At 42.5% G+C, this 13819-nt stretch overlaps 1 protein-coding gene and 1 long non-coding RNA gene across 6 annotated transcripts; one reads left to right on the top strand and one right to left on the bottom strand.

Annotated features, from left to right (window-relative positions):
• Positions 1 to 33: 33 nt before the first annotated feature.
• Positions 34 to 1725, top strand: LOC118372836 (uncharacterized). Of its 3 annotated transcripts, none has more exons than XR_008087090.1 (3): positions 34 to 314; positions 670 to 1094; positions 1537 to 1725. It is a non-coding gene; the product is annotated as an uncharacterized LOC118372836 (long non-coding RNA). The 3 variants fall into 3 exon arrangements; XR_008087091.1 differs by having other exon boundaries at positions 34 to 281; XR_008087092.1 differs by having other exon boundaries at positions 233 to 347.
• Positions 1457 to 13647, bottom strand: LOC118372829 (E3 ubiquitin-protein ligase synoviolin-like). 3 transcript variants are annotated; one of them, XM_052487408.1, is made up of 16 exons: positions 13469 to 13647; positions 12559 to 12704; positions 12365 to 12457; positions 11891 to 12043; positions 11673 to 11721; positions 11131 to 11234; positions 10829 to 10955; positions 9448 to 9547; positions 9194 to 9259; positions 8690 to 8806; positions 7818 to 7978; positions 5041 to 5190; positions 4648 to 4785; positions 4262 to 4445; positions 4054 to 4157; positions 1457 to 3634 (listed from the first exon to the last, which is right to left on the bottom strand). In XM_052487408.1, the coding sequence occupies exons 2-16, from the start codon at positions 12688 to 12690 to the stop codon at positions 3450 to 3452; spliced, it is 1863 nt and encodes a 620-aa protein (XP_052343368.1). In that variant the 5' UTR covers positions 12691 to 12704; positions 13469 to 13647; the 3' UTR covers positions 1457 to 3449. The 3 variants fall into 3 exon arrangements, with proteins under 3 accessions (XP_052343368.1, XP_052343366.1, XP_052343369.1); XM_052487406.1 differs by lacking the exon at positions 13469 to 13647 and adding an exon at positions 13275 to 13462; XM_052487409.1 differs by lacking the exon at positions 13469 to 13647 and adding an exon at positions 13253 to 13462.
• Between the last annotated feature and the right edge of the window lie 172 nt (positions 13648 to 13819).

Below are 13819 nucleotides of genomic sequence, written 5' to 3' on the forward strand. Positions count from 1 at the left end.
TACCTGGTTAAATAAAGGTGTTCTCAACTAGCCTACCTGGTTAAATAAAGGTGTTCTCTACTAGCCTACCTGGTTAAATAAAGGTGTTCTCTACTAGCCTACCTGGTTAAATAAAGGTGTTCTCTACTAGCCTACCTGGTTAAATAAAGGTGTTCTCTACTAGCCTACCTGGTTAAATAAAGGTGTTCTCTACTAGCCTACCTGGTTAAATAAAGGTGTTCTCTACTAGCCTACCTGGTTAAATAAAGGTGTTCTCTACTAGCCTACCTGGTTAAATAAAGGTGTTCTCTACTAGCCTACCTGGTTAAATAAAGGTGTTCTCTACTAGCCTACCTGGTTAAATAAAGGTGTTCTCTACTAGCCTACCTGGTTAAATAAAGGTGTTCTCAACTAGCCTACCTGGTTAAATATAGGTGTTCCCTACCTGGTTAAATAAAGGTGTTCTCTACTAGCCTACCTGGTTAAATAAAGGTGTTCTCTACTAGCCTACCTGGTTAAATAAAGGTGTTCTCTACTAGCCTACCTGGTTAAATAAAGGTGTTCTCTACTAGCCTACCTGGTTAAATAAAGGTGTTCTCTACTAGCCTACCTGGTTAAATAAAGGTGTTCTCTACTAGCCTACCTGGTTAAATAAAGGTGTTCTCTACTAGCCTACCTGGTTAAATATAGGTGTTCTCTACTAGCCTACCTGGTTAAATAAAGGTGTTCTCTACTAGCCTACCTGGTTAAATATAGGTGTTCTCTACTAGCCTACCTGGTTAAATAAAGGTGTTCTCTACTAGCCTACCTGGTTAAATAAAGGTGTTCTCTACTAGCCTACCTGGTTAAATAAAGGTGTTCTCTACTAGCCTACCTGGTTAAATATAGGTGTTCTCTACTAGCCTACCTGGTTAAATATAGGTGTTCTCTACTAGCCTACCTGGTTAAATATTGGTTACATTTTTTTTTACTGTTTACACTGTTGTCTCTTTTCAGCAGCTGGTATGGATCCATCAAGGAGACGACACCTCCCGTCTTTGCCAGTAACCCTCCTGACCAGAACCAACAGTACAGAACTAACATGACCCTCTATCTGACATGGTGCACAATACAAGGTAGAGAATGCCATTTTGGACAGGCCCTGATGCTGTCCGTCTGTTGAAGTGCTCTCTCTCAGGCTGCTGACCACTCACAGCTGCAGACAGCCAACACCTCATTCCAATAAGACTGATGCATTTTTTTGCACAACAACAAAACAAATACGTTCAGAACGTCCTCACTGAATATAGTAACTAGGCAACGTTTAATCTGATCAACAGACGACTGACATCTGCAAAGGGGGAGGGGTCTCTTGTTTTATTTTTATATTCCGTTGTATTCATTCGCTTGATTGTGTTATTTCATGTCAACTCCTTGTCACGTCAAAATGTTTGGCTTGACAATGAGCAAGAGGACAAACACTGACACACAGGCTATATTCATTCCACTATGGAAAGTTTATTTTTAAACTTTTCTGACAGGACCAAAAGTTATTATTATTATTTTTTTTTTTTACAGGTATTGTTTCCTACTTGCCGGCAAGCTAAAAGTAACGTCGGTGTGACCACTTCCAGAAGTGATGGAGACAACAGTAGATTCGTTTGTCATGTTCTGTGATTGTACATTGAAGTTAACTTATTTAAAATCAGATATCACCTGTTGTTTTAGCATTTATGGAACAAATACCTCTTCCTTCTCACCGGCATCCATTTTATACTGGAATTTTCTAGGGGCTTTATTGCTTAAACAGAATATACTGAGATCGGTGTTGTTACTCTTGTAATTACAATAAACACATCGAATGTGAATTAAAATACTGAAGTGGGCAATTTCTTCTAGGTTGGTGCGCCTTCCCCAGTTTAGGGCTGGATTCAATCCATAAAAATAAAATATATATTTTTTAAAAATCGCTTAAGATCCGCGTTAAAATTAAGGTATTTTCCGTTTGAGCCGAGATACGCAGCATCTACCGTGAAAGCAGTCTGCGACTGCGGGAACATTGCCTTTTGTCAAATCGCGCTACAAAGCGGATCGACAGTGCTACGTATTGATTGAATCGAGCCCCTACACTAACACTATATAGTAAATGTGAAAACATTTAAGAGGGGAAACACAGATGCGATAGGTTTTCCCACAAGCTGAGTACAGTTCGTGTTAGTCTGTCTTTCCTGGACAACACAGATGAATATTCCTGATAGTGAACCCATCCATGTAGTACATACCAACAAAGACATGCATGCTGAGCTCTGATAACAGCAACGTTACATTTCAATGGTTTATTCTGCAGTATGTACAGGTCATCCCTAGTAAAACTACTTTTTTACAGTATGTACAGGTTAAATCAACCCAATTTCTTATTAAGTTATAATGCTCACGCCTGCAGCAAAATCTTGATATCCCAGAGAGGGTATTAAGTCGTCCATCACTCGGGACGCTATGGCTACAACCTATTCCCTAGGAAGTGCACTACTTGGACCAGACACCTATGCACTACATAGGGAATGGGGTACCATTACAGACAAAGCCAGATTGAAATTTAACATTGCTTCCTTTAAGTCAATGGGTCAGACCTCCCTGTAACACGGTCTGACAAGCTGGACAATAAGGAGGATCAATTTTATAGTCACGGGGGAAAGAAGAAGAAGAGAAAGTAACCTTTCACAGTCGGAAGGACAAGTACCAGTGACCTGAGATTTAGAAACACTGTTCACTTTGTCATCACTGAACAAGAACTCAGGCCAGGTGTGTATTTCAAGAAGTCTGGTCTCAGGCCAGGTGTGTATTTCAAGAAGTCTGGTCTCAGGCCAGGTGTGTATTTCAAGAAGTCTGGTCTCAGGCCAGGTGTGTATTTCAAGAAGTCTGGTCTCAGGCCAGGTGTGTATTTGAAGAAGTCCAGGTGTGTATTTGAAGAAGTCTGGTCTCAGGCCAGGTGTATATTTCAAGAAGTCCGGTCTCAGGCCAGGTGTGTATTTCAAGAAGTCCAGTCTCAGGCCAGGTGTGTATTTCAAGAAGTCCAGTCTCAGTCCAGGTGTGTATTTGAAGAAGTCCAGTCTCAGTCCAGGTGTGTATTTGAAGAAGTCCAGTCTCAGTCCAGGTGTGTATTTGAAGAAGTCCGGTCTGTGTGTTGAATAGGACTCCTCAGTATTGGGTAAACGGGAGGAGGGGGGGGGCACAAAACCTGCATATGGATCATAAGATGTCAGGCAGTATTTTCTTTTTCTAATCTTACTTTTATGTGTTCCAACAACAACAAAAAGGTTGTGGAACAACAAGTTGGTCCTTCCTCCTCTCTCTTGGCTGTCTGAGTTCAAACAACACAAAACACAGTCAGGAAGAGAAAGGAGAGAAATAAAATACAGCTATAATTATTAATTGGTCATCAAATGTATTGATTGATAAGTCAGTTCCCAGAATGCACCAGTTGGCATGTTTTAGTGGTCAGGAGGAGGGGGTGTGGTCTCGAGTTTGCGGAGACGACGGCGCCTCAGCTCTGAAGGGTTGGGCTCTCCGTCTTCCCCGATTTCCTCTCCATCCCCCTGGTCTTCACTGTCGCCCAACGTGGTAGAGTCTGGCTGGGAGAAACCTGTGGCCCCATTCACAGCTTCAGGTTCAGCGGCTGGAGAGAAGAGACATAGGAGCGAAACTAAAGTGAGAAAATGTGTCTAGTGTAAACTTTTTTTTTTTAATGGCGCTTTAAAATCCCACTAACGGCTAGTCCGGATTCCTAACTGAATAATTCTGTTTCACAATATCTGTCAGTGAATGGGAAGACTTACCTGACAGTCATTCTCCTGGGTTTCTGCACTAGTGGAGACTTAGTGCCTTCGGATAGTATTAAGACCCCTTGACATTTTCCATTACATTTTTATTTTATTTTTTATAAATTAGCAACATTTTCTAAAAAAAAAAAAAGTTTTCGCTTTGTCATTAAGGGTTGTGTGTAGAAAACCTTTTTTTTTTCTTCTCTTTCATCCATTTTAGAATAAGGCTGTAACTTAACAAAATGTGTGGGGGGGGATCAAGAATGCACTGCACCTGTACTGCTCTGAGAGTCGTTCTCCTGGTTCTCCTGGGTTTCTGCACTAGTGGAGGGAGGAGATGATCCGCTGGCTGCGCTGCTGGTTTCTGACTGAGGAGGACTGAGGAACATGATAATCATATGCCAAACAATAAGGTAAATGTTGACCCACTACAGAAAAATGTGTTTTTTCCCAATATAAAAATGAAAACAAGGCATCATTACATGAGTGTGGCGACGGTAGTGAGGTATTGGTCGATGTTGAGCATGGCAGCATCCAGTAGAGTGTGGATGTTGTGGAGACACTGCAGTCTGGCCTCCAGGCCTCTACGGCCCTGCTGCTCCAGCTCCCTCAGCTCAGCCTCTGACATGGTGGACAGGGCCGGGGGAGGAGGGGGCATGGAGGACACTGGAACAGAGCACACAGCATGACAAGGTTATTCAAGATGCCAACCTTACAGATTTGTGAACAGCCCTCCTCCCCCCGGCAACAGCCCTCCTCCCCCCGGCAACTTGGTAAATCAGAATGTTGAAAATGGTGGCCAATCTACAGTATATCATGATGGAGGCTTCATTTATAAGTGAAGGAGTAAGAATGACTGAGCTCTTACCAAACGGTGGAGGTGGTGGTGGCATAGTCAGCCACGGAGCTGAGGGGAACGGTGGGGGTGGGAAGGAGTGGAAGGGGAACCCAGGCATAGGGCCTCCTGGAGCAGGAGCAGCACCGACTGTACTGGCCCCAGTGGTGCCTGATTCACACAAAGAGAAATTATGACTTCATTGTTCACAGAATGTTAGGATGGACACTTTAGGGCTGGTCTCCCAGACCCAGAGGAAGTTTAGTCCTGGACCAAAAAAAGCATGCTCAATTGAGAATCTCTATTGAACGTGCCATTTTGTCATCTAGGTCCGGGAAACTACTTCTTCAATTGGTTAATAGCTAGCTATTATACTAGAATGTCAAAATGCCAGTCTAAGTACCAGAGAGGAGAAACGACACTCACCAGCTCCCTGAGTCTGAGCTGCCTCTGTGGCCCCTGGGGTCTCTGTGGCCCCTGGGGCGCCAGCAGCACCAGCAGGGGGGGCCGCTCCAGGGAAGGGCCCCCAGAAAGGAAACAGCCCTGGGGGGAAGTGGGGCATCATTCCAGGGCCAACTAGAGGAGACAAGAGGGAGACGCATGTCAGTCAGCTGCTTGCTTGGGAGTCAAACCAGTTTATATCTAGTAACTAAATGAAACTTACTAGATTCCTATAAGATACACAACTTCTTTAAACCATTACTAGGTTAGTATCAGATACACAGTAACTTCCTGAAACCATTACTGGGTTAGTATCAGATACACTACATGGCCAAAAGTATGTGAATGTCCCTTCAAATTTGTGGATTCGGCCATTTCAACCTCACCGTTTGCTGACAGGTGTATAAAGTCGGGCATACAGCCATGCAATCTCCATAGACAAATATTGGAAGTAAAATGGCCTTACTGGAGAGCTCAGCGACTTTCAACGTGGCACCGTCATAGGACGCCATATTTCTAACAAGTCAGTTCGTCAAATTTCTGCCCTGCTAGAGCTGTCCAGGTCAACTGTAAGTGTTGTTATTGTGAAGTGGAAACGTCTAGGAGCAACAACGGCTAAGCTGCAAAGTGGTAGGCTACACAAGCTCACAGAACAGGACCGCAGAGTGCTTAAACACATAAAAATTGTCTGTTCTCGGATGCAACTCTCACTACAGAGATCCAAACTGTCTCTGGAAGCAACGTCAGTACAATAACTGTTCGTCTGCAGCTTCATGAAATGGGTTTCCATGGCCGAGCAGTCGCACACAAGCCAAAGATCACCATGCTCAATGTCAAGAGTTGGCTGGAGTGGTGTAAAGTTCGCCGCCATTCGACTCTGGAGCAGTGGAAACGCGTTCTCTGGAGTGATGATTCAGGCTTCACCATCTGGCAGTCCAACATCAAATATGGGTTTGGTGGATGCCAGGAGAACACTACCTGCCCCAATGCATAGTGCCAACTGTAACATTTGGTGGAGGAGACAATGTTCTGAGGCTGTTGAGGATATTGGCCAGCAACTCATTTTTCCACCTGAGATTGCTTCTACCAACCTTAGGCCAGACATGGTACTCTGGTCCCCTTCACGAAAGGCTGTGTACATCATAGAGCTCACAGTCCCGTGGGAAAACTCTGAAGAGGCCTACGAGCGTAAGAAACTGCGTTACACAGAGTTGGCAGCAGACGTAACTCAGCGTGGCTGGAATGCAAAAGTCTGGCCAGTTGAAGTGGGATGCAGAGGATTCGTGGCTTCTTCCATCATCAGGTTGCTGAAAGAACTTGGAATCCATGGACAGGCTCTGCGGCAGACCGTCAGAACAGTTTCTCAAGCAGCTGAAAGAGGCAGGCAGTGGATCTGGATCAAACGGAAGGACCCTTGCTGGGCTATAACTTCATGACCCCCACCTGAGAACCCAATTCAGATCCCTCCAACTTGAGGAGGGCATAGGAGGTATGCGGTCAGTTGTAGGGCTGGCTCAGTGAAGAGGACACCCCTGCCTTGCATAGTCCCGTGGGACATCTTAATTGGGCATGGGACACAAGCAAAGGCTTGATCACCCTTTAGCTGGCCACCTTTGATGAGGGTGTTTAGTGATTAAAGGCCGAAACACCCACTGATTCGAAGGCACACTACTGAGGATGTGTCCCAAAAATTGACATCTTACCCCAGTCTAAGAAATAAACCTCCCATGCCACTCTGTCAACATCACGGCAAATCTCATGCGAGTGCATTCCATCTATTGGCACAATGGACAGTTAACATCTCGTCCCGTGTTTTATGATTCCAGTAATATCATCAAACCATTACTAGGTTCATATCACATATCTAGTAACTACCCGAAACGAGGGACCTTGTTTGCCATATATTAAACGATAGTAATTGGCTGAAATTAAAATATACCGGTTTCATTTGAGGACAAAAATGTTGACAGCTGTGTCATACAGGTTGAAAAATAAATGGGAAGAGATTTGCGATGTATCGATTCCATGGCACAAAAAAACCTACTCTTGATTCAACACTGAGTTTTTCCCAGTTAAACTATTATATAAAAATTACAACATGCACTTCAAATTAAATCTTACAACTAGCAGGGTCGGGCGATCTGGAAAGCCAGTCAATAAATAACATAATAATACTCGTAGGTAATTTTTTTTTCATCTTTAGCTCACAAACTGTGGATACTATATGACTACAATGGTACATTTTGATGTATGATGTAAAACATCACAGCACAATTGAAAGATAAATGGCCCATGGAAAACAAACGAGGTGGTCTATTGGTGATAGGTGGGATGGGCTGAGAGAGGCGGGATTAAAGAGCTGAGGTCTATTGGTGATAGGTGGGATGGGCTGAGAGGTGGGATTAAAGAGTTGAGGTCTATTGGTGATAGGTGGGATGGGCGTAGAGGTGGGATTAAAGAGCTGAGGTCTATTGGTAATAGGTGGGATGGGCTGAGGGGTGGGATTAAAGAGCTGAGGTCTATTGGTGATAGGTGGGATTAAAGAGCTGATGTTTGGTAATGTATTATTGTTATGCGACTGCTTTATATAAAAGTATAAAAGCAAAAAAGCTGTCCAAAAAAAATATGAATATATTTGTCCTCCAAAGAGGGGTTAATAAATTAAACAAAAAAAAAATATATATATATTTTTTTTAAATCATTGAATGAAACTACATTTGACGTTAGACAATGGGCGTGTTGTTCTGTGTGGTGCTACCCACCGTTCCCAGGTGGACCAGGAACAGGGGCGTTGACAGGTGCTGCCGGGGCAGGAGGCTGGGCAGGCGCTGGGGCGGGAGGCTGGTTTGGGTTAGAGGCCCGGAGGACATCCATACGACATGTAGGACACGTCTGCTGTCTCTGGAACCAGGAGCGAAGGCAACTGGGACACAACATGAAGGAAAAGGTTAGTTAGCTACACAGAGTCTCTGGAACCAGGACACAACATGAAGGAAAAGGTTAGTTAGCTACACAGAGTCTCTGGAACCAGGACACAACATGAAGGAAAAGGTTAGTTAGCTACACAGAGTCTCTGGAACCAGGACACAAAATGAAGGAAAAGGTTAGTTAGCTACACAGAGTCTCTGGAACCAGGACACAAAATGAAGGAAAAGGTTAGTTAGCTACACAGAGTCTCTGGAACCAGGACACAAAATGAAGGAAAAGGTTAGTTAGCTACACAGAGTCTCTGAAACCAGGAACGAAGGCTACTGGGACACAACATGAAGGAAAAGGTTAGTTAGTGATATAAAAAGCAGAACACCAACAGGACCAGCAAACACACTAATGGGACAGAAATGGTGACCACTAGGCTACCCCACTGCCCCATATGAACAGACAAATGTAAAAATATATATATATATATATAGTCGAAAATAGAAATAAAGTATAAAATACATGTGTGTGTGTGTGTGTGTGTGTATATATATATATATATATATATATACACATACATACATACATACATACATACTGTCTATTTGACATATTGTCCATTTGTCTATTTTCTACTATATATATAAAACATGTATTTTCTACTTTCTGATACCGTTCTGTCTAAAACAGGAATAGTATAGTAGTATCCATAAAATACCTTGCGTGGAAGATATGGTTGCAGGGAAGTTTCTTGGCTCCAGCCACCATCTCTTCACGACAGATGATACACACGTTGTCTGAAGCCAGCAGATCTTCAGGAGTGGCATCTGGGTAACTGCAGAGATACACAGAGTTAATAGACCATGGACTAGTTAATCAATGTTTATTAAGTGGCATCTGGATAACTGCAGAGATACACAGAGTTAATAGACCATGGACTAGTTAATCAATGTTTATTAAGTGGCATCTGGGTAACTGCAGAGATACACAGAGTTAATAGACCATGGACTAGTTAATCAATGTTTATTAAGTGGCATCTGGATAACTGCAGAGATACACAGAGTTAATAGACCATGGACTAGTTCTTCAATGTTTATTTAAAAACAATATATATTCATCCTAATAAAAGATGAATATGGTAAGAGGGAGGATTTTTTTCCCCCCATTGTGGAGACACAAAATAACAAATAAAATTAAAAAAATAGATGCATAGCACACTCACAGTGTATTCATGTTGCGGATTGCTCGCCGTGACATTATTGCATCCGTAACAGCTTTCTTGAACTGCCTAAAGAATAGAATCCAGAAATTCAAGTGTTCTAATGGTTACACCTGCCTCTAATGACAACAAAACGATAAGAGAAGACAACCTGTTGGCCAGGTAACATACGGAGTCTTCAGAGAGCCCTGGCTGCCAGGTCTAATAATTTAGAATGGTATCTTTATTTTAGGGTTTAGAGCAGCTGTGTTGCTCACCTCATAGCCAGGTACATGGGCCGGATGGCGAATAGGGGGAAGGTGTGCACCTTTATCATGATGGTCAGGAACGCCATGTACAGGAGGACCTTGATGAAACCTGGGGGGTTTAATGTCTTAAGTATCCCACTTCAGTGGGTGTGTGTGTGTGAGATATATACACACACACACACAAAAGTTTGGAGTCGCTTGTCAAGAACATTTCTCAGGCTATTCCATGCAAGAAATTGCAAAGAAACTGGAGCTCTCGTACAACGCTGTGTACTACTTCCTTCACAGAACAGAGCAAACTGGCTCTAACCAGAATAGAAAGAGGAGTGGGAGGCTCCGGTGCACAACTGAGCAAGAGGACAAGTACATTAGAGTGTCTAGTTTGAGAAACAGATGCCTCACAAGTCCTCAACAGGGATCTTCAGTTTCTTGGCAATTTCTCACATGGAAGAGTCTTCATTTCTCAGACCAAGAATATAGTTTCAGAAGAAAGTTATTCGTTTCTTGGCCACTTTGAGCCTGTAATCGAACCCACAAATGCTGATGCTCCAGATACTCAACTAGTCTAAAGGACAGTTTTAATGCTTCTTTAAGCAGCACAACAGTTTTCAGCTGTGCTAACATAATTGCAAAAGGATTTTCTAATGATCAATTAGCCTTTTAAAATGATAAACCTGGATTAGCTATCACAACGTGCCATTGGAACACAAGAGTGATGGTTGCTGACAATGGGCCTCTGTACACCTATGTAGATATTTCATAAACCAGCCTTTTCCAGCTACAATAGTCATTTACAACATTAACAATGTATTTATGATCAATTTAATGTTCTTCTAAATGGACCAAAAAAAATGATTTTCTATAAAAAACAAGGACATTTCTAAGTGACCCTGTTCAATGAACATGGCTTAATGCGGATCCAAGAAACTGGACCTTTAAAATTGTACAGCAAGTGTAGAGTATATTTAGTGATAACAGGTATCATACATTTAGTGATAACAGGTATCATACCAGTATAGAGTATATTTAGTGATACCAGGTATCATACATTTAGTGATAACAGGTATCATACCAGTGTAGAGTATATTTAGTGATAACAGGTATCATACCAGTGTAGAGTATATTTAGTGATACCAGGTATCATACCAGTGTAGAGTATATTTAGTGATACAGGTATCATACCAGTGTAGAGTATATTTAGTGATAACAGGTATCATACATTTAGTGATAACAGGTATCATACCAGTATAGAGTATATTTAGTGATAACAGGTATCATACCAGTGTAGAGTATATTTAGTGATACCAGGTATCATACCAGTGTAGAGTATATTTAGTGATACCAGGTATCATACCAGTGTAGAGTATATTTAGTGATACAGGTATCATACCAGTGAAGAGCTCGGTGTAGAGCATGTAGACTGCTTTGTTGTCCCAGGGGTTGTCACTCTGGAGGTCGACAGTGTGGAGGGTGTACTTGATGAAGGTGGTGAACACCATTGTCATCAGGATGGCATACTAAACAACAACAGTTATTATTTTGGTAAGAAGAGAAGTGCGCTGAATTATTACTAACTGCTTAGATTCATCAAGTCAACAAATATTACTTCAAAACAAAATGTGGCATACATATACCAATAAAGCATCACATATGACTGAAATTTTAAAAATGGCAACGTATAGTTTTACAAACCTCAAATCCAAAGACCAGCTGGACAGAGGCCCCTCGTGTGATGATACTGTGACAGGCATGGTTGACAAACAGGAAGTCCAGGACTCCCAGCAACAACATCAGAGCTAGGTGAGAGATGCAATGATTTAGATAAAATGACAGCCCGTGGGTTTCTGTCCATGCCTACCAGTCATTTTGACTAAACACACTAGTATAGGCCTTGAGGTTCTTGCCAAGATATGCCAGTTGTGTTATCAAGCTTCAAGGTCCAGGTTTCAGTTTAAATGATGTGCATCCAGGACCAGGTGCAACAGTCTGATATATTTGCATATTCATTTAAGAAACACACTTGGTCCTAAAAACACCAGTTTCACATATCTGTGAATAAATCAGTCACACTCCAATAAGTAGTAACAACTAAAGTACTGATATACACACTGTAGGGTCCATTAAAATATAGCATAACACATACTGTACTGTAAACCACTGAAGAACCCATTACAAGGTATTGTAAATCACCGAGTGGGCCTTTAACACCTTGAAGAGATATTACCCATACTCACAGAACACCCTGAAGTGGAAGACCCAGGATATATTAGGACTTCTCTCCATCTGAGTGAGAAGGTGGGGAAAATACCATCAGAACAGACAGACATGTGCTTTCCTTTCACATTCATTGCCACTTTATGGATGGTAAACACGTTTAAGGGTATAGTAAACTCAATGTCTTAACCATGTGAAATATCTATACAAATGTGTTTAACATGTAACAGCCTCTCACAAAGTCCACCCTGTCCTCAGCCAGCCAGTGGAAGCACTTGATGAAGAGCAGCAGGGTGAAGAGGCCTACGAAGCGGGGAGAGAAGTCATCCCTGAACACGGTAAAGGCCAGACACGTCTCTGTGACAGCATACCAGGATCGCTCTATCAGATGCTGAACGGAGAGGAAGCTGAATTTTAGTGATAACCTTTTAAAACACTATCATACTGACCCAAACGCGTACTGGCTTTGACATTTTATTTTTCTGATTTTCCTTTCTGGCACTGAGTCTAGTAAATATGGTGAATGCGTAACCAAGACAACACAGCTTGGATCAGCTGTGTGTAGAGGGTATAATGGTTGCAACACAGGCGTAAGCACTAGCAGAATTACGTAGAAGTCCAGTGGTAGTTCATTGAACAACACAGATCTAGAACCCTAGCAAACCAAACAGGATGTAAACAAATACTGAAATAACATATCATTGGTCCATACCTCCATCTCTGCAGCTCTCAGCTGCCCGAAGAAGACTTTACGCATGAACTTTCCCAACAGGAACACCAACACAAACGCCTGGATGTACAACACCTGACACGATGAGGAGAGGGAGGGAAAGCCACGTTACAGGCCATACAGCTGATAAACATGTCAATCAAACAGGGGAATGTAGAGAACTAGTGTGTACTCACTGCCATACTGGGGCTACTCTTGGTGAGGTAGACCACAGTGGGGTAGAACTGGTGTTTGAGCAAGTAGGCATGGGCAATCACAGCGCCAGTCAGAGCCAGACTGGTGGCAGTTACCAGCGCTGCACGCACCATTGTGCAGGCAATATCTACAGCGGTGTGGTAGGACGACAGGGCAACACAATCAGGCAATCAGAACATGGAGCAGGCGAGGACCTTAACATTTCATAATCCTGGTCGTTGGACAATACAATGGGGAAATTGTCCAATTGTTTCCTTACAACTCGCTAGCTAACTAACAGCCAGTGAATATATACATGCATGTTGACAGCTGCCTAGGGGGCAAGTGTAAACAGAGAGCAATGATTGACATCTACTAAATTAAATTTGATTTAGCTTTACTTTCGCTTCAACTAAATCCTGCATTGTTGAAATGCCAAGTTGTATCTATCAAGCTGGGTAGACGTATCGGTTGGCAAGTAAACAAGACAGGCTAGTTTAACATACTAGTACTCTATTCAACTCAGTCACATAAAGCTAATACTTAGCTAGTTAAGAGTGTAGTTGAAGGGTTGTGTAAACTAATCTGGCCTGGAAGGGACGGTTCACACTGCATACCCAGCTAGTTTAGCTAACGTTACCTAGCTTTACTACTGTAACTGAAGTACGAAACTAATTTGGACAACTAGCTAGCTACCTTGCTGACGTTAGCTACTCACGGTTTCCGATGGCGTTTTCGCCACGAAACGAACTTGCTGAGTTTTGATCCAAACGCCTTGATTGAGGGCGTTCACTAGGATTACAAATATATATATATATATATCTCGACTTCAACTATATCACGACCAATTAAGTTCCCATTCTTCAGAACATTTCTGCTGTCTAGTTTACTAACATATATATATATACACACCCCAGGTGCCAAAGACGCCTGAGTCTCTCGGATACGTGTTTCTTCGGCTTGCTCTTCCGAGTGGCTACGTCACTTCCGGGGAAATCCAAACTAGGTAAACCCAGCCCTTCAAGGGGATGATTAAACGGAGAAAAACAAAAATCTGTTGGAATAGCAAGTTAACTGGCGTAATATTACAATATAAATTGTGACACTCAACCTGAAGACTGTGTCAGTGTTGTAGCTAATAGCTAGTTAACTAACGGTCCTCAATGGGAGTGCATGGGTTTCCACACCGGCGTACCCCGGTGGCGTTTTGGCATTGGATTTGTGTACCCTGGTGACCGTTAATAGACCATCTTTTAGTAGACA

This window comes from Oncorhynchus keta, chromosome 30 (assembly GCF_023373465.1).
Source record: "Oncorhynchus keta strain PuntledgeMale-10-30-2019 chromosome 30, Oket_V2, whole genome shotgun sequence".
Lineage (NCBI taxonomy): Eukaryota > Metazoa > Chordata > Actinopteri > Salmoniformes > Salmonidae > Oncorhynchus > Oncorhynchus keta.

Bases quoted from the DNA above. Each gene is read 5' to 3' on its own strand.
- LOC118372829 (XM_052487408.1), bottom strand. From the start codon at position 12,690: ATGGTGCGTGCAGCGCTGGTAACTGCCACCAGTCTGGCTCTGACTGGC. The intron at 4,786-5,040 runs GTGAGTGTCGTT...TGTGTGAATCAG, and splicing joins AGCTCAGACTCAGGGAGCTG to GCACCACTGGGGCCAGTACA. The intron at 4,158-4,261 runs GTAATGATGCCT...CATGTTCCTCAG, and splicing joins ACTACCGTCGCCACACTCAT to TCCTCCTCAGTCAGAAACCA.